Source organism: Toxotes jaculatrix, chromosome 7 (genome assembly GCF_017976425.1).
Source record: "Toxotes jaculatrix isolate fToxJac2 chromosome 7, fToxJac2.pri, whole genome shotgun sequence".
In the NCBI taxonomy this organism is placed as follows: domain Eukaryota; kingdom Metazoa; phylum Chordata; class Actinopteri; family Toxotidae; genus Toxotes; species Toxotes jaculatrix.
The window spans coordinates 24538243-24560040 of NC_054400.1; the positions used below are offsets into that span (position 1 = coordinate 24538243).

Sequence of the window (21798 nt, forward strand, 5' to 3'; positions counted from 1 at the left end):
TTTTGACGCCTTACTATACTATGACGTTTTTTATGACATTTTGAGGTCATACTAAAGTATGACTTTTTTTGGCCGATTTTGACGCCTTACTATACTATGACGTTTTTTATGACATTTTGAGGTCAAAAAAATTTTTGACTTTTTTTGGCCTATTTTGACGCCTTACTATACTATGACGTTTTTTATGACATTTGGAGGCCGTTTTAAAAAATGACTTTTTTTGGCCGATTTTGACGCCTTACTATACTATGACGTTTTTTATGACATTTTGAGGTAAAAAAAAATGTTGACTTTTTTTGGCCGATTTTGACGCCTTACTATACTATGACATTTTTTGGCACATTTTGAGTTCATACTAAACTATGACTTTTTTTGGCCGATTTTGACGCCTTACTATACTATGACGTTTTTCATGACATTTTGAGGTCAAAAAATTTTTTGACTTTTTGTGGCCGATTTTGACGCCTTACTATACTATGACGTTTATTATGACATTTTGAGGTCAAAAAAATGTTTGACTTTTTTTGGCCAATTTTGACGCCTTACTATACTATGACGTTTTTTATGACATTTGGAGGCCGTTTTAAAAAATGACTTTTTTTGGCCGATTTTGACGCCTTACTATACTATGACGTTTTTTATGACATTTTGAGGTCAAAAAAATGTTGAATTTTTTTTCACCGATTTTGACTCCTTACTATACTATGACATTTTTTATGACATTTGGAGTTCAAAAAAAATGTTGACTTTTTTTGGCCGATTTTGACGCCTTACTATACTATGACGCTTTTTATGACATTTTGAGGTAAAAAAAAATGTTGACTTTTTTTGGCCGATTTTGACGCCTTACTATACTATGACGTTTTTTATGACATTTTGAGGTCAGAAAAAATGTTGACTTTTTTTGGCCGATTTTGACGCCTTACTATACTATGACGCTTTTTATGACATTTTGAGGTCATACTAAAGTATGACTTTTTTTGGCCGATTTTGACGCCTTACTATACTATGACCTTTTTTGGCACATTTTGAGTTCATACTAAACTATGACTTTTTTTGGCCGAGTTTGACGCCTTACTATACTATGACGTTTTTTATGACATTTGGAGGCCAAAAAAAATTTTGACTTTTTTTGGCCGATTTTGACGCCTTACTATATTATGAAATTTCTTGGCACATTTTGAGGTCATACTAAACAATGACTTTTTTTGGCCGATTTTGACGCCTTACTATACTATGACGTTTATTATGACATTTTGAGGTCCAAAAAATGTTTGACTTTTTTTGGCCAATTTTGACGCCTTACTATACTATGACGTTTTTTATGACATTTGGAGGCCGTTTTAAAAAATGACTTTTTTTGGCCGATTTTGACGCCTTACTATACTATGACGTTTTTTATGACATTTTGAGGTCCAAAAAAATGTTGACTTTTTTTGGCCGATTTTGACGCCTTACTATACTATGACATTTTTTTATGACATTTGGAGTTCAAAAAAAATGTTGACTTTTTTTGGCCGATTTTGACGCCTTACTATACTATGACGTTTTTTATGACATTTTGAGGTCATACTAAAGTATGACTTTTTTTGGCCGATTTTGACGCCTTACTATACTATGACATTTTTTATGACATTTTGAGGTCATAAAAAATGTTGACTTTTTTTGGCAGATTTTGACGCCTTACTATACTATGACGTTTTTTATGACATTTTGAGGTCATACTAAAGTATGACTTTTTTTGGCCGATTTTGACGCCTTACTATACTATGACATTTTTTGGCACATTTTGAGTTCATACTAAACTATGACTTTTTTTGGCCGAGTTTGACGCCTTACTATACTATGACGTTTTTTATGACATTTGGAGGCCAAAAAAATTTTTGACTTTTTTTGGCCGATTTTGACGCCTTACTATATTCTGAAATTTCTTGGCACATTTTGAGGTCATACTAAACAATGACTTTTTTTGGCCGATTTTGATGCCTTACTATACTATGACGTTTTTTATGACATTTGGAGGCCGTTTTAAAAAATGACTTTTTTTGGCCGATTTTGACGCCTTACTATACTATGATGTTTTTTATGACATTTTGAGGTCCAAAAAAATGTTGACTTTTTTTGGCCGATTTTGACGCCTTACTACACTATGATGTTTTTTATGACATTTTGAGGTCAAAAAAAATGTTGACTTTTTTTGGCCGATTTTGACACCTTACTATACTATGACGTTTTTTATGACATTTTGAGGTCATACTAAAGTATGACTTTTTTTGGCCGATTTTGACGCCTTACTATACTATGACGTTTTTTATGACATTTTGAGGTCAGAAAAAATGTTGACTTTTTTTGGCCGATTTTGACACCTTACTATACTATGATGTTTTTTATGACATTTTGAGGTCATACTAAAGTATGACTTTTTTTGGCCGATTTTGACGCCTTACTATACTATGACATTTTTTGGCACATTTTGAGTTCATACTAAACTATGACTTTTTTTGGCCGAGTTTGACGCCTTACTATACTATAACGTTTTTTATGACATTTGGAGGCCAAAGAAAATTTTGACTTTTTTTGGCCGATTTTGACGCCTTACTATATTATGAAATTTCTTGGCACATTTTGAGGTCATACTAAACAATGACTTTTTTTGGCCGATTTTGACGCCTTACTATACTATGACGTTTATTATGACATTTTGAGGTCAAAAAAATGTTTGACTTTTTTTGGCCAATTTTGACGCCTTACTATACTATGACGTTTTTTATGACATTTGGAGGCCGTTTTAAAAAATGACTTTTTTTGGCCGATTTTGACGCCTTACTATACTATGACGTTTTTTATGACATTTTGAGGTCCAAAAAAATGTTGACTTTTTTTGGCCGATTTTGACGCCTTACTATACTATGACATTTTTTTATGACATTTGGAGTTCAAAAAAAATGTTGACTTTTTTTGGCCGATTTTGACGCCTTACTATATTCTGAAATTTCTTGGCACATTTTGAGGTCATACTAAACAATGACTTTTTTTGGCCGATTTTGACGCCTTACTATACTATGACGTTTTTTATGACATTTGGAGGCCGTTTTAAAAAATGACTTTTTTTGGCCGATTTTGACGCCTTACTATACTATGATGTTTTTTATGACATTTTGAGGTCCAAAAAAATGTTGACTTTTTTTGGCCGATTTTGACGCCTTACTATACTATGATGTTTTTTATGACATTTTGAGGTCCAAAAAAATGTTGACTTTTTTTGGCCGATTTTGACGCCTTACTATACTATGACATTTTTTATGACATTTGGAGGTCAAAAAAAAAGTTGACTTTTTTTGGCCGATTTTAACGCCTTACTACACTATGACGTTTTTTATGACATTTTGAGGTCAAAAAAAATGTTGACTTTTTTTGGCCGATTTTGACACCTTACTATACTATGACGTTTTTTATGACATTTTGAGGTCATACTAAAGTATGACTTTTTTTGGCCGATTTTGACGCCTTACTATACTATGACGTTTTTATGACATTTTGAGGTCAGAAAAAATGTTGACTTTTTTTGGCAGATTTTGACGTCTTACTGTACTATGACGTTTTTTATGACATTTTGAGGTCCAAAAAAATGTTGACTTTTTTTGGCCGATTTTGACGCCTTACTATACTATGACGTTTTTTATGACATTTGGAGGCCAAAAAAAATTTTGACTTTTTTTGGCCGATTTTGACGCCTTACTATATTATGAAATTTCTTGGCACATTTTGAGGCCAAAAATTTTTTTGACTTTTTTTGGCCGATTTTGACGCCTTACTATACTATGACGTTTTTTATGACATTTTGAGGTCAAAAAATTTTTTTGACTTTTTTTGGCCGATTTTGACGCCTTACTATACTATGACGTTTTTTATGACATTTTGAGGTCATAAAAAATGTTGACTTTTTTTGGCCGATTTTGACGCCTTACTATACTATGACATTTTTTATGACATTTTGAGGTCAAAAAAATGTTTGACTTTTTTTGGCCGATTTTGACGCCTTACTATACTATGACGTTTTTTATGACATTTTGAGGTCAAAAAAATGTTTGACTTTTTTTGGCCGATTTTGACGCCTTACTATACTATGACGCTTTTTATGACATTTTGAGGTAAAAAAAAATGTTGACTTTTTTTGGCCGATTTTAACGCCTTACTATACTATGACGTTTTTTATGACATTTTGAGGTCAAAAAAATGTTTGACTTTTTTTGGCCGATTTTGACACCTTACTATACTATGACGTTTTTTATGACATTTTGAGGTCAAAAAAATTTTGACTTTTTTTGGCCGATTTTGACGCCTTACTGTACTATGACGTATTTTATGACATTTTGAGGTCAAAAATTTTTTTTGACTTTTTTTGGCCGATTTTGACGCCTTACTATACAATGACATTTTTTATGACATTTATAGGCCGTTTTAAAAAATGACTTTTTTTGGCCGATTTTGATGCCTTATTACACTATAACGTTTTTTTATGACACTTTTAGGTAAAAAAAAATGTTTACTTTTTTTGGCCGATTTTGACGCCTTACTATACTATGACGCTTTTTATGACATTTTGAGGTCAAAAAAAAGGTTGACTTTTTTTGGCCGATTTTGACGCCTTACTATACTATGACGTTTTTTATGACATTTTGAGGTCCAAAAAAATGTTGACTTTTTTTGGCCGATTTTGACGCCTTACTATACTATGACATTTTTTTATGACATTTGGAGTTCAAAAAAAATGTTGACTTTTTTTGGCCGATTTTGACGCCTTACTATACTATGACGTTTTTTATGACATTTTGAGGTCATACTAAAGTATGACTTTTTTTGGCCGATTTTGACGCCTTACTATACTATGACATTTTTTATGACATTTTGAGGTCATAAAAAATGTTGACTTTTTTTGGCAGATTTTGACGCCTTACTATACTATGACGTTTTTTATGACATTTTGAGGTCATACTAAAGTATGACTTTTTTTGGCCGATTTTGACGCCTTACTATACTATGACATTTTTTGGCACATTTTGAGTTCATACTAAACTATGACTTTTTTTGGCCGAGTTTGACGCCTTACTATACTATGACGTTTTTTATGACATTTGGAGGCCAAAAAAATTTTTGACTTTTTTTGGCCGATTTTGACGCCTTACTATATTCTGAAATTTCTTGGCACATTTTGAGGTCATACTAAACAATGACTTTTTTTGGCCGATTTTGATGCCTTACTATACTATGACGTTTTTTATGACATTTGGAGGCCGTTTTAAAAAATGACTTTTTTTGGCCGATTTTGACGCCTTACTATACTATGATGTTTTTTATGACATTTTGAGGTCCAAAAAAATGTTGACTTTTTTTGGCCGATTTTGACGCCTTACTACACTATGATGTTTTTTATGACATTTTGAGGTCAAAAAAAATGTTGACTTTTTTTGGCCGATTTTGACACCTTACTATACTATGACGTTTTTTATGACATTTTGAGGTCATACTAAAGTATGACTTTTTTTGGCCGATTTTGACGCCTTACTATACTATGACGTTTTTTATGACATTTTGAGGTCAGAAAAAATGTTGACTTTTTTTGGCCGATTTTGACGCCTTACTATACTATGACGTTTTTTATGACATTTTGAGGTCATACTAAAGTATGACTTTTTTTGGCCGATTTTGACGCCTTACTATACTATGACATTTTTTGGCACATTTTGAGTTCATACTAAACTATGACTTTTTTTGGCCGAGTTTGACGCCTTACTATACTATGACGTTTTTTATGACATTTGGAGGCCAAAAAAATTTTTGACTTTTTTTGGCCGATTTTGACGCCTTACTATATTCTGAAATTTCTTGGCACATTTTGAGGTCATACTAAACAATGACTTTTTTTGGCCGATTTTGATGCCTTACTATACTATGACGTTTTTTATGACATTTGGAGGCCGTTTTAAAAAATGACTTTTTTTGGCCGATTTTGACGCCTTACTATACTATGATGTTTTTTATGACATTTTGAGGTCCAAAAAAATGTTGACTTTTTTTGGCCGATTTTGACGCCTTACTACACTATGATGTTTTTTATGACATTTTGAGGTCAAAAAAAATGTTGACTTTTTTTGGCCGATTTTGACACCTTACTATACTATGACGTTTTTTATGACATTTTGAGGTCATACTAAAGTATGACTTTTTTTGGCCGATTTTGACGCCTTACTATACTATGACGTTTTTTATGACATTTTGAGGTCAGAAAAAATGTTGACTTTTTTTGGCCGATTTTGACACCTTACTATACTATGATGTTTTTTATGACATTTTGAGGTCATACTAAAGTATGACTTTTTTTGGCCGATTTTGACGCCTTACTATACTATGACATTTTTTGGCACATTTTGAGTTCATACTAAACTATGACTTTTTTTGGCCGAGTTTGACGCCTTACTATACTATAACGTTTTTTATGACATTTGGAGGCCAAAGAAAATTTTGACTTTTTTTGGCCGATTTTGACGCCTTACTATATTATGAAATTTCTTGGCACATTTTGAGGTCATACTAAACAATGACTTTTTTTGGCCGATTTTGACGCCTTACTATACTATGACGTTTATTATGACATTTTGAGGTCAAAAAAATGTTTGACTTTTTTTGGCCAATTTTGACGCCTTACTATACTATGACGTTTTTTATGACATTTGGAGGCCGTTTTAAAAAATGACTTTTTTTGGCCGATTTTGACGCCTTACTATACTATGACGTTTTTTATGACATTTTGAGGTCCAAAAAAATGTTGACTTTTTTTGGCCGATTTTGACGCCTTACTATACTATGACATTTTTTTATGACATTTGGAGTTCAAAAAAAATGTTGACTTTTTTTGGCCGATTTTGACGCCTTACTATATTCTGAAATTTCTTGGCACATTTTGAGGTCATACTAAACAATGACTTTTTTTGGCCGATTTTGACGCCTTACTATACTATGACGTTTTTTATGACATTTGGAGGCCGTTTTAAAAAATGACTTTTTTTGGCCGATTTTGACGCCTTACTATACTATGATGTTTTTTATGACATTTTGAGGTCCAAAAAAATGTTGACTTTTTTTGGCCGATTTTGACGCCTTACTATACTATGATGTTTTTTATGACATTTTGAGGTCCAAAAAAATGTTGACTTTTTTTGGCCGATTTTGACGCCTTACTATACTATGACATTTTTTATGACATTTGGAGGTCAAAAAAAAAGTTGACTTTTTTTGGCCGATTTTAACGCCTTACTACACTATGACGTTTTTTATGACATTTTGAGGTCAAAAAAAATGTTGACTTTTTTTGGCCGATTTTGACACCTTACTATACTATGACGTTTTTTATGACATTTTGAGGTCATACTAAAGTATGACTTTTTTTGGCCGATTTTGACGCCTTACTATACTATGACGTTTTTATGACATTTTGAGGTCAGAAAAAATGTTGACTTTTTTTGGCAGATTTTGACGTCTTACTGTACTATGACGTTTTTTATGACATTTTGAGGTCCAAAAAAATGTTGACTTTTTTTGGCCGATTTTGACGCCTTACTATACTATGACGTTTTTTATGACATTTGGAGGCCAAAAAAAATTTTGACTTTTTTTGGCCGATTTTGACGCCTTACTATATTATGAAATTTCTTGGCACATTTTGAGGCCAAAAATTTTTTTGACTTTTTTTGGCCGATTTTGACGCCTTACTATACTATGACGTTTTTTATGACATTTTGAGGTCAAAAAATTTTTTTGACTTTTTTTGGCCGATTTTGACGCCTTACTATACTATGACGTTTTTTATGACATTTTGAGGTCATAAAAAATGTTGACTTTTTTTGGCCGATTTTGACGCCTTACTATACTATGACATTTTTTATGACATTTTGAGGTCAAAAAAATGTTTGACTTTTTTTGGCCGATTTTGACGCCTTACTATACTATGACGTTTTTTATGACATTTTGAGGTCAAAAAAATGTTTGACTTTTTTTGGCCGATTTTGACGCCTTACTATACTATGACGCTTTTTATGACATTTTGAGGTAAAAAAAAATGTTGACTTTTTTTGGCCGATTTTAACGCCTTACTATACTATGACGTTTTTTATGACATTTTGAGGTCAAAAAAATGTTTGACTTTTTTTGGCCGATTTTGACACCTTACTATACTATGACGTTTTTTATGACATTTTGAGGTCAAAAAAATTTTGACTTTTTTTGGCCGATTTTGACGCCTTACTGTACTATGACGTATTTTATGACATTTTGAGGTCAAAAATTTTTTTTGACTTTTTTTGGCCGATTTTGACGCCTTACTATACAATGACATTTTTTATGACATTTATAGGCCGTTTTAAAAAATGACTTTTTTTGGCCGATTTTGATGCCTTATTACACTATAACGTTTTTTTATGACACTTTTAGGTAAAAAAAAATGTTTACTTTTTTTGGCCGATTTTGACGCCTTACTATACTATGACGCTTTTTATGACATTTTGAGGTCAAAAAAAAGGTTGACTTTTTTTGGCCGATTTTGACGCCTTACTATACTATGACGTTTTTTATGACATTTTGAGGTCATACTAAAGTATGACTTTTTTTGGCCGATTTTGACGCCTTACTATACTATGACGTTTTTTATGACATTTTGAGGTCAGAAAAAATGTTGACTTTTTTTGGCAGATTTTGACGCCTTACTATACTATGACGTTTTTTATGACATTTTGAGGTCAAAAAAATGTTTGACTTTTTTTGGCCGATTTTGACGCCTTACTATACTATGACGTTTTTTATGACATTTTGAGGTCAAAAAAAATGTTGACTTTTTTTGGCCGATTTTAACGCCTTACTATACTATGACGTTTTTTATGACATTTGGAGGCCGTTTTAAAAAATGACTTTTTTTGGCCGATTTTGACGCCTTACTATACTATGACGTTTTTTATGACATTTTGAGGTCCAAAAAAATGTTGACTTTTTTTGGCCGATTTTGACGCCTTACTATACTATGACGTTTTTTATGACATTTTGAGGTCAAAAAAAATGTTGACTTTTTTTGGCCGATTTTAACGCCTTACTATACTATGACGTTTTTTATGACATTTGGAGGCCGTTTTAAAAAATGACTTTTTTTGGCCGATTTTGACGTCTTACTATACTATGACGTTTTTTATGACATTTGGAGGCCAAAAAAAATTTTGAGTTTTTTTGGCCGATTTTGACGCCTTACTATACTATGACGTTTTTCATGACATTTTGAGGTCATAAAAAATGTTGACTTTTTTTGGCCGATTTTGACACCTTACTATACTATGACGTTTTTTATGACATTTTGAGGTCATACTAAAGTATGACTTTTTTTGGCCGATTTTGACGCCTTACTATACTATGACATTTTTTGGCACATTTTGAGTTCATACTAAACTATGACTTTTTTTGGCCGAGTTTGACGCCTTACTATACTATGACGTTTTTTATGACATTTGGAGGCCAAAAAAAATTTTGACTTTTTTTGGCCGATTTTGACGCCTTACTATATTCTGAAATTTCTTGGCACATTTTGAGGTCATACTAAACAATGACTTTTTTTGGCCGATTTTGACGCCTTACTATACTATGACGTTTTTTATGACATTTGGAGGCCGTTTTAAAAAAGGACTTTTTTTGGCCGATTTTGACGCCTTACTATACTATGATGTTTTTTATGACATTTTGAGGTCCAAAAAAATGTTGACTTTTTTTGGCCGATTTTGACGCCTTACTATACTATGATGTTTTTTATGACATTTTGAGGTCCAAAAAAATGTTGACTTTTTTTGGCCGATTTTGACGCCTTACTATACTATGACATTTTTTATGACATTTGGAGGTCAAAAAAAAAGTTGACTTTTTTTGGCCGATTTTAACGCCTTACTACACTATGACGTTTTTTATGACATTTTGAGGTCAAAAAAAATGTTGACTTTTTTTGGCCGATTTTGACACCTTACTATACTATGACGTTTTTTATGACATTTTGAGGTCATACTAAAGTATGACTTTTTTTGGCCGATTTTGACGCCTTACTATACTATGACGTTTTTATGACATTTTGAGGTCAGAAAAAATGTTGACTTTTTTTGGCAGATTTTGACGTCTTACTGTACTATGACGTTTTTTATGACATTTTGAGGTCCAAAAAAATGTTGACTTTTTTTGGCCGATTTTGACGCCTTACTATACTATGACGTTTTTTATGACATTTGGAGGCCAAAAAAAATTTTGACTTTTTTTGGCCGATTTTGACGCCTTACTATATTATGAAATTTCTTGGCACATTTTGAGGCCAAAAAATTTTTTGACTTTTTTTGGCCGATTTTGACGCCTTACTATACTATGACGTTTTTTATGACATTTTGAGGTCAAAAAATTTTTTTGACTTTTTTTGGCCGATTTTGACGCCTTACTATACTATGACGTTTTTTATGACATTTTGAGGTCATAAAAAATGTTGACTTTTTTTGGCCGATTTTGACGCCTTACTATACTATGACATTTTTTATGACATTTTGAGGTCAAAAAAAAGTTTGACTTTTTTTGGCCGATTTTGACGCCTTACTATACTATGACGTTTTTTATGACATTTTGAGGTCAAAAAAATGTTTGACTTTTTTTGGCCGATTTTGACGCCTTACTATACTATGACGCTTTTTATGACATTTTGAGGTAAAAAAAAATGTTGACTTTTTTTGGCCGATTTTAACGCCTTACTATACTATGACGTTTTTTATGACATTTTGAGGTCAAAAAAATGTTTGACTTTTTTTGGCCGATTTTGACACCTTACTATACTATGCCGTTTTTTATGACATTTTGAGGTCAAAAAAATTTTGACTTTTTTTGGCCGATTTTGACGCCTTACTGTACTATGATGTATTTTATGACATTTTGAGGTCAAAAATTTTTTTTGACTTTTTTTGGCCGATTTTGACGCCTTACTATACTATGACATTTTTTATGACATTTATAGGCCGTTTTAAAAAATGACTTTTTTTGGCCGATTTTGATGCCTTATTACACTATAACGTTTTTTTATGACACTTTTAGGTAAAAAAAAATGTTTACTTTTTTTGGCCGATTTTGACGCCTTACTATACTATGACGCTTTTTATGACATTTTGAGGTCATACTAAAGTATGACTTTTTTTGGCCGATTTTGACGCCTTACTATACTATGACGTTTTTTATGACATTTTGAGGTCAGAAAAAATGTTGACTTTTTTTGGCAGATTTTGACGCCTTACTATACTATGACGTTTTTTATGACATTTTGAGGTCAAAAAAATGTTTGACTTTTTTTGGCCGATTTTGACGCCTTACTATACTATGACGTTTTTTATGACATTTTGAGGTCAAAAAAAATGTTGACTTTTTTTGGCCGATTTTAACGCCTTACTATACTATGACGTTTTTTATGACATTTGGAGGCCGTTTTAAAAAATGACTTTTTTTGGCCGATTTTGACGCCTTACTATACTATGACGTTTTTTATGACATTTTGAGGTCCAAAAAAATGTTGACTTTTTTTGGACGATTTTGACGCCTTACTATACTATGACGTTTTTTATGACATTTGGAGGCCAAAAAAAATTTTGACTTTTTTTGGCCGATTTTGACGCCTTACTATACTATGACGTTTTTTATGACATTTTGAGGTCATAAAAAATGTTGACTTTTTTTGGCCGATTTTGACACCTTACTATACTATGACGTTTTTTATGACATTTTGAGGTCATACTAAAGTATGACTTTTTTTGGCCGATTTTGACGCCTTACTATACTATGACATTTTTTGGCACATTTTGAGTTCATACTGAACTATGACTTTTTTTGGCCGAGATTGACGTCTTACTATACTATGACGTTTTTTATGACATTTGGAGGCCAAAAAAAATTTTGACTTTTTTTGGCCGATTTTGACGCCTTACTATATTCTGAAATTTCTTGGCACATTTTGAGGTCATACTAAACAATGACTTTTTTTGGCCGATTTTGACGCCTTACTATACTATGACGTTTTTTATGACATTTTGAGGTCAGAAAAAATGTTGACTTTTTTTGGTTGATTTTGACGCCTTACTATACTATGACGTTTTTTATGACATTTTGAGGTCAAAAAAATGTTTGACTGTTTTTGGCCGATTTTGACACCTTACTATACTATGACGTTTTTTATGACATTTTGAGGCCAAAAAAATTTTTGACTTTTTTTGGCCGATTTTGACGCCTTACTATACTATGACGTTTTTTATGACATTTTGAGGTCATAAAAAATGTTGACTTTTTTTGGCCGATTTTGACACCTTACTATACTATGACGTTTTTTATGACATTTTGAGGTCCAAAAAAATGTTGACTTTTTTTGGCCGATTTTGACGCCTTACTATACTATGACATTTTTTGGCACATTTTGAGTTCATACTAAACTATGACTTTTTTTGGCCGAGTTTGACGCCTTACTATACTATGACGTTTTTTATGACATTTGGAGGCCAAAAAAAATTTTGACTTTTTTTGGCCGATTTTGACGCCTTACTATATTCTGAAATTTCTTGGCACATTTTGAGGTCATACTAAACAATGACTTTTTTTGGCCGATTTTGACGCCTTACTATACTATGACGTTTTTTATGACATTTTGAGGTCAGAAAAAATGTTGACTTTTTTTGGTCGATTTTGACGCCTTACTATACTATGACGTTTTTTATGACATTTTGAGGTCAAAAAAATGTTTGACTTTTTTTGGCCGATTTTGACGCCTTACTATACTATGACGTTTTTTATGACATTTTGAGGTAAAAAAAAATGTTGACTTTTTTTGGCCGATTTTAACGCCTTACTATACTATGACGTTTTTTATGACATTTGGAGGCCGTTTTAAAAAATGACTTTTTTTGGCCGATTTTGACGCCTTACTATACTATGACGTTTTTTATGACATTTTGAGGTCAAAAAAAATGTTGACTTTTTTTAGCCGATTTTGACACCTTACTATACTATGACGTTTTTTATGACATTTTGAGGTCATACTAAAGTATGACTTTTTTTGGCCGATTTTGACGCCTTACTATACTATGACGTTTTTTATGACATTTTGAGGTCAGAAAAAATGTTGACTTTTTTTGGCAGATTTTGACGTCTTACTATACTATGACGTTTTTTATGACATTTTGAGGTCCAAAAAAATGTTGACTTTTTTTGGCCGATTTTGACGCCTTACTATACTATGACGTTTTTTATGACATTTGGAGGCCAAAAAAAATTTTGACTTTTTTTGGCCGATTTTGACGCCTTACTATACTATGACGTTTTTTATGACATTTTGAGGCCGTTTTAAAAAATGACTTTTTTTTGGCCGATTTTGACGCCTTACTGTACTATGACGTATTTTATGACATTTTGAGGTCAAAAAATTTTTTTGACTTTTTTTGGCCGATTTTGACGCCTTACTATACTATGACGTTTTTTATGACATTTTGAAGTCAAAAAAATTTTTGACTCTTTTTGGCCGATTTTGACGCCTTATTACACTATAACGTTTTTTTATGACACTTTGAGGTAAAAAAAAATGTTTACTTTTTTTGGCCGATTTTGACGCCTTAGTATACTATGACGTTTTTTTATTTTGAGGTCATATTAAAGTATGACGTTTTTTGGCACATTTTGAGGTCATACTAAAGTATGACTTTATTTGGCTTATTTTGAAGCCTTACTATCCTATGACGTTTTTTTTATGATATTTTGAGGTCATACTAAAGTATGACTTTATTTGGCCTATTTTGAAGCCTTACTATACTATGATGTTTTTTGGCATATTTTGAGGTCATACTAAAGTATGACTTTATTTGGCCTATTTTGAAGCCTTACTATACTATGACGTTTTTTATGACATTTTGAGGTCATACTAAAGTATGACGTTTTTTGGCATATTTTGAGGTCATACTAAAGTATGACTTTTTTTGGCCTATTTTGAAGCCTTACTATACTATGACGTTTTTTGGCATAGTTTGAGGTCATACTAAAGTATGACTTTTTTTGGCCTATTTTGAAGCCTTACTATACTATGACGTTTTTTGGAATATTTTGAGGTCTTACTATAATATGAGTTTTTTTGGTCGATTTTGAAGCCTTACTCTAATATGATGTTTTTTATGATATTTTGAGGTCATACTAAAGTATGACTTTTTTTGGCCTATTTTGAAGCCTTACTATACTTTGATGTTTTTTATGACATTTTGAGGTCAAAAAAATGCTGACTTTTTTTGGCCGATTTTAACGCCTTACTATACTATGACGTTTTTTATGACATTTTGAGGTCAAAAAAATGTTTGACTTTTTTTGGCCAATTTTGACGCCTTACTATACTATGACGTTTTTTATGACATTTATAGGCCGTTTTAAAAAATGACTTTTTTTGGCCGATTTTGATGCCTTATTACACTATAACGTTTTTTTTATGACACTTTGAGGTAAAAAAAAATGTTTACTTTTTTTGGCCGATTTTGACGCCTTACTATACTATGACGTTTTTTATGACATTTTGAGGTCATACTAAAGTAATTCTTTTTTTGGCCTATTTTGAAGCCTTACTATACTATGACGTTTTTTGGAATATTTTGAGGTCTTACTATAATATGAGTTTTTTTGGTCGATTTTGAAGCCTTACTCTAATATGATGTTTTTTATGATATTTTGAGGTCATACTAAAGTATGACTTTTTTTGGCCTATTTTGAAGCCTTACTATACTTTGATGTTTTTTATGACATTTTGAGGTCAAAAAAATGTTGACTTTTTTTGGCCGATTTTAACGCCTTACTATACTATGACGTTTTTTATGACATTTTGAGGTCAAAAAAATGTTTGACTTTTTTTGGCCAATTTTGACGCCTTACTATACTATGACGTTTTTTATGACATTTATAGGCCGTTTTAAAAAATGACTTTTTTTGGCCGATTTTGATGCCTTATTACACTATAACGTTTTTTTTATGACACTTTGAGGTAAAAAAAAATGTTTACTTTTTTTGGCCGATTTTGACGCCTTACTATACTATGACGTTTTTTATGACATTTTGAGGTCATACTAAAGTAATTATTTTTTTGGCCGATTTTGACGCCTTAGTATACTATGACGTTTTTTTATTTTGAGGTCATATTAAAGTATGACGTTTTTTGGCACATTTTGAGGTCATACTAAAGTATGACTTTATTTGGCCTATTTTGAAGCCTTACTATCCTATGACGTTTTTTTATGATATTTTGAGGTCATACTAAAGTATGACTCTTTTTGGTCTATTTTGAAGCCTTACTATACTATGATGTTTTTTGGCATATTTTGAGGTCATACTAAAGTATGACTTTATTTGGCCTATTTTGAAGCCTTACTATACTATGACATTTTTTATGACATTTTGAGGTCATAATTTAGTATGAATTTTTCTGACGGTCTTTGAAGCGTTACTATACTATGACATTTTTTGGCAAATTTTGAGGTCATACTAAAGTATGACGTTTTTTGGCATAGTTTGAGGTCATACTAAAGTATGACTTTTTTTGGCCTATTTTGAAACCTTACTATACTATGACGTTTTTTGGAATATTTTGAGGTCTTACTATAATATGAGTTTTTTTGGTCGATTTTGAAGCCTTACTCTATTATGATGTTTTTTATGATATTTTGAGGTCATACTAAAGTATGACTTTTTTTGGCCTATTTTGAAGCCTTACTATACTTTGATGTTTTTTGGCATATTTTGAGGTCATATTAAATGATGAAAGATTTGATTAAAATATAGTTGGAACAGCTGGAAAAAAAATCACGTCCTTCAACAGCTGGACTCTAGTTCTTATTCAGACAGGATGAAATGGTACATTTGGTGTGGAGAGGGAGAGAAATACACATTTGGGATACTGAGTATTTCCTGTAGCAGGACAGAGGATGAGGAATTAAAAAAAAACCAAATAAACTACGGTCGGTGTGTTGGTGGTAATGAACATGTCACCCAGTGCAACTGTGAGGCTCATTCATGTGTTTTTAATAGTGTGGTTTGTCTTACAGCTCAGGGCGAATTGACCTGTAAGAACAAATCAAGAGCCCAAATATTTGTTGTGAGAACGAAGCATCATTTCTGAGCAGAGCTGGTTCTAGCAGCTGCAGAAGGAACAGCTCTGTATTAACAGATGAAGAACAGGACCACGGTTTATAATCAGATCTAAGACACAAAGTGCTCATTAAACATTAAAATACCTTTGCTACCACAGATGTTTGTTTTTGTTGCTCTCAGTGTGTTCTCATATTTTCTCATTAGTTCTACACTGCATGTATCTCAAAGTTTCATGTTGGAACTATTATCATATTGAATATTATATTTATTATAACTATTGTGACCATTTTTCATTTCTATTGTTTTTTCTTTTATATCTTATTGCTGTTTTCTGTTGCTCGCACAGCTTCTTTCTTTTATTTCCTAATTTCTTGCTTTGCTGCTGTTCCTACTTTCCCCAGAAGACGTGTCCCCAAGCTAAGGGTTGGACCCCCCCACCCACCCAAAGACTCATAATGTAATACACTGATAAGGCTGATAAGGGTCATGCATGTGTGGAACCTGCCTGTGTTGTGTGTGTATGTATGTTACAGGACACACCTTGTTAACAGGGGCGAGCTGTGTTCGGACAGACCCAGCATGGAGTCGGGTGCTGTCCCCAAATCTCCCAGGAGACCTCTCCCTGCGACTGTCCAGAACTCTGCCGGGTGACTTCTCTCTGTCCAGTGGTCGGGCAGGAGACTTGTCCCGTCTGAACTCGGTGCGTCCCTCCCGGTAACGATGTGGGGTGCTGGGCTCTCGATGCAAGCCGTCATGGCTCCCGGGGCCCGAGGACAAACGCTTGGAGATGTGCTCTGTGTAAGTCGGGGGGCCTCGTTTGCTGGGACTACTGTAGAAGACACAGCAGAGAGTCTGACAGTTTTCTCAGGAAATGTTGATGTTTTTACAGCAGATGGCGCTGTTGCCCTGGTCAAAGAAAAGAAAAAATCCTAGTGGTTTTAGTTCCTACTGTGAAACTGAACATGGTGTTCTGAGGTGATGTGCTGTGAGTGTTTTTTTTATCTCTCCTACACGGTGTAATGTGAATTCTGATTTTTTTTTTGTTGCTCCAACTAAGGTAAAGAGATCCTGACCCTCGGCTGGAGCCGGTCCTCTGCAGCTCTCCAGACTCCCTGATCAGACTTCCCTTACAGCAGATGACGCGCAGTTTGTTCTGGTAGGAAGAGGCCAGGTAGATGGCCCCGGAGGAGATGGCTGGGCCCAGGTAGCGAGGGTTTGGGATGTCCAGGTGGGCCAGCACCGCAGGTCTAGAAGCAAGGACAGTGATGTGTGGAAATACGGTTAACAACCAAAATCAAAATGTTTAAAATCTGGTACAACTCAGCTGGTTTGTCTCACCCCAGAGCAGCATGTCCCTGAACCTCGATGACGTCCAGGGAGTTGAAGTAGGTGACGAACAGGTAAGGCTCTCTGTAGGCTGTACCAGAGAAGAACAGGAGCATGAAGCTTTACCAACGTCAGAATGTAATGCTGTATGTCTGATTGATCTCTGAATGCAGCCAAAGGCAGAGGGAGTTACTAAGCTTACGCACCAAAGGACAAAGGCAGGCGGCTCCACTTAATCTCCTCAGTGCGGCTTCTTCGTCCGTATGTGTCCACAAACACTCCAAACTCTGTCGCACAAAGTAAGATCACTATACACTCCTCTGTCTGCCTCTTACTGAGTCTACTGAGAGCAGCATCACTGACAGTGTTGATTCACACATAACACAAGAGAGTGCAATCACATCTGAAGAGTCAGACACTTTTACAAAGCACAATTTTATAACTTGAATTCTTAGTAAAATCAATAACATGGAGAAAGGGTTGGAGATGAACGACTTAACAGTAATGCTCCTGTGTTCATGCTGGTGGTTGTTGCCTCACAGCTCTGGTCTGTACAGTAGTTATCTTGTGTCTGTAGTTCAAACCCACCGTGAAAACACAGCAGGTACTCCTCCTTCTGCATGCTGCTGGCCACCTGCATGATGGCGATGGGGAAACTGTGGGACGAGGCCGCAAACACCGCTGAGGCCAGGGACACGTCGTTCTTATCCAAGAACTCTGCAGTGGACAAATCAGGGGACCTGGGTTAAGCTCTGCTATACTGTGCACAGTGATCCAGCCAGCATAGTCCTGCTCCATGAGACAAGGCCCTGATGCCTGGGGTTAAATAAGACCGGTATCTGCTGCCTGATCCTGGGCACCAGCCTGGGTCCAGTTAAGGCAAAAACGATTTCCCCAGTTTATCTTATAAAACAATTGCCAGCAATTAAGGAAACATGATTGAGGCAGAACGGTTCCTGTCAGTGGAGCTCACTTTTCTATCCACTGCTGGGTAGTTATTCACAGCATTTTAAATTCTCAGTCTATGCTAAATGACTAATTTACTAGAACTACACTGGCTTCAGTTACAATTGTAATTAAATCTATAACACACAGTGATCAAATAGTGAAAGGGTGTGAACACTTTCTGAAGTCACTGTATTTACCACTACGGCTCTCTAATAAAGTTTTTTTATGTTTTGTGTTGTAAATTAAAGCAAACACACACTCTGTGTCCTCACCCTCAAGCACAAACTGCTTCATTTCAATCTCGTAGAACTTGTTGGTGCCGATGATGATGCTGTAGCTGGTCAGGTGGATGCAGCTGCAGGGCTCCAGAGTTTCAATTTCCTGGGGGAGATGAAAAGACGCACATCAGACATCTATTTAAGAGTGGTAGATTTATGATGGCAAAAGGCCTTCACTTTTCAAATCTGTTATTTTATTTTGTATTTGGAAAAACATTTATTACTGTCATAATTAATAATTACAGCTGTATATTGAAGCCCCAGGTCACACCCACCTTACGAATACAGTATTTGTTGAGGCTGTCATTGTAGCGCAGAATGGTTATCTTGTTAGGCATTGCTGCACATATACAAGGACCGTTGTCTATCTGTAAAGAGAACGCAAATCTCACTTTCTAAAGTCAGTTTGTAGAACAACATTTTTTTTCCACCAGCAAATAAGAAAACACTTTAAAGTCTTGAGGCAGACGATCTGCTTTATCTCAGCCTTCACAGAGGAGAAGAAGACCTACTCTCCCAGCAGCAAACAGATGGCAGCCCTTCACCGTCTCAAAGATGTAGGGAGCCAGCTCAGACTGGCTGGGCAGGTGGGACTGAGCCAGAGACTGCTTCACTCTCTTTATCTCCACTAGACACAGAGCCCTCTCCTCCCCTGCAGCACACACAGACAGATGCTGGACAGCAGCTAGAGACAGCTAGAGATAGTTCATCGCATCATGCTGTCTTGTCTGACAAGATGCATCATATGTACAAGTTTCAGCAGAATTTTTTGAATGTAGTATAGTATGGCCTGCTGGACATCTCACCAACAATCATCAGCAGCTTCTCCTGCTCTTTGATGATGTGGATCTGAAAGACTGATCCTAGACCAGGGATGTGAGTCAGTGAGTTCTTGATCACGTTCAGGGCATACAGACCCTCTTCAGAGCCCACCAGAACGATCTGTAACACAGCAACAAAACACAGCTGTAAACATGACCATAATTATTCTGGTGAACATGGTGAAATTTCAAACAGGAGCAACATGTGGCAAACCTTGGCAGTGAGAACAGAGCATCTGCTCTGAGCTCCATGTGCCTTCCTTAATTAAGACACATACTTTTGAACATCACTGCTACTGTGAAGAAAGGTGTCTTCTAAATTATTAAAATATAAAATGTCTAAAAATGAAAGTCACTGATGAATTATGTTATATAATATGTTCTATAACACTACCTGATCTGTGAGAGGGAGCGTGCAGTTGATGTCCAGCCTATCATCTCCCTCCAGCTTTAGCAGAGAGTTTCCTAGCAGCTTCTGTAAGAACAGAGAGAGGTGAGGGATCAGCTGGATCACGACCTCAACATGAGCTGAGGGGGGAGGCAGCAGAGGAGCACGACAGAGGGGGGCCAGATGGCTGTGTGCAGGTTAACAGTGTCAGAGGTGGGACCAAGTCACAAGTCAGGCTCCGGTTTTATGTTCACGTTTCAAGCGTGTCCTCTCACATGTGAAGTCACTGCACCGTTTAACCCTTTAACTACGCACGTTTTAATTCTGAGCCTCTATCAAACAGACAAGAACTCAGTTCACAGTAAAAGTACACTTCAAAAGATTTAGTTCATTAAAGTTTTTAATTAGATGTTCAAAACTTGTGTGGAAAACCATTTACATATAAAGTCAAAATTAAGCTTTTTAAAAATGAATAATTGAGCTAAAAGGTTAACTGATGGTCACAGAGACATGACAATTAGTCAACAATTACTCTAAATATGAACATTGCCTGTTCCCTTCAGTCTGGACACTCACTTTAGTCAGAACTTTCACAGCCCTAAGAGATGAGAAGCTGTTCACAACCATTGTGTTAAAATTTGGTCTTGTTGACTCATTGTTAACGGTGTTAGCAGGATCACTGTCAAGTTACCTCATTAGTGATTGTATTCTCATTGAAAACATTACCATTAATAGACATCTCCACACACTGGTTCAGTGGGTTAAAAAAAAAAAAAGATCAGACTTTTTAATGGCATTCATGTCTATAATTCTGAAACTACCCTGAGAAAATCTATTAGCCACGAAAACTCCACCATAAACAGGCCCCATGGCAGAGATCAGGTTAAGAGCAGCTAATTTTTAATATCACAACTCTAAATATGCTGTACCAAATGTTTGAAAAAAAAAAGGGTTAATATTTAAATCTAAAATTCTTATATACATATGGGTTAGAGTTAGGGTTACATATTACATATTGCCTTTATCTATATTAGAGCGAGTTATCAAAATGAGAAGTAGCAGTTTAAGAGCCACACCTAAATGTTAAATATTTCTATTTTAAATTAAACAATAATAAAGTAGTTATTATTACAGCTTTATCTGATAATGCTTAACATAGAACTGACATAATCTATAGATAGTTGTTTTGTTAACGTGTGTTTCGTGAACAATAAAGTTTAATAGCATGTTATACCTCACTTTTCACTGGCTGACCTGAATTTACTTGTTGATGAACAGGTAACAGAGATATGGGAAAGCATTCAAGTCAAGTAAAGACAATATTAGTTTGAAGTCATTTAAATCATTTGAATAGTTTCCATCTTCAACTCCAAATCCCTGAAACTGTAAATTTAAATCAAGTTTACGTCGACCAGTTTGTGACTTGTGTATCACAGATGAGTCAGAGTCACGTGACTTGAGTCCCAGTCTCTAAAGAATGTGCAGAGGGGGCAGCAGGGTAAAAACACAGACGAGTACACCAGCAGGTGAAAAACCCACTGTCTGATCCCTGGTCCTCGGGACAGGACAGCTGAGGAGGATCAACCCAAAGATGATCAAACATCTTGGTGAGAAATTTGTGTGTAGTGTGCTTACAAAACAGGACACTAAAGAAAGGGAAAGAGTTTTCAGCAACATTGAGACTTTTACATCAACACAGAGTTTGTACAGGACATGAGGACAGTGAGAGTGAGGAGTGGTCACAGCAGGTGAGGTAAGAGCCGGAGTGGGGGGATGACCAACCAGCACAGTGACAGACACATGCATTACTGCGTGCCTCGTGAAGGATATG

The 21798-nt window shown here is 34.6% G+C and overlaps 1 protein-coding gene across 1 annotated transcript in view; it reads right to left on the reverse strand.

Annotated features, from left to right (window-relative positions):
* Positions 1–21798, reverse strand: part of LOC121184948 (citron Rho-interacting kinase) — an 84848-nt gene that overhangs the window by 24494 nt on the left and 38556 nt on the right. Inside the window, exons 31-40 of the mRNA XM_041042879.1 lie at positions 19974–20054; positions 19565–19700; positions 19271–19410; positions 19034–19126; positions 18753–18861; positions 18121–18249; positions 17739–17819; positions 17545–17623; positions 17280–17453; positions 16747–17035 (exon numbers count right to left, since the gene is read on the reverse strand). Of these exons, the coding sequence (XP_040898813.1) occupies positions 16747–17035; positions 17280–17453; positions 17545–17623; positions 17739–17819; positions 18121–18249; positions 18753–18861; positions 19034–19126; positions 19271–19410; positions 19565–19700; positions 19974–20054 (1311 nt within the window). The remainder of the gene's footprint in view (positions 1–16746; positions 17036–17279; positions 17454–17544; positions 17624–17738; positions 17820–18120; positions 18250–18752; positions 18862–19033; positions 19127–19270; positions 19411–19564; positions 19701–19973; positions 20055–21798) is intronic.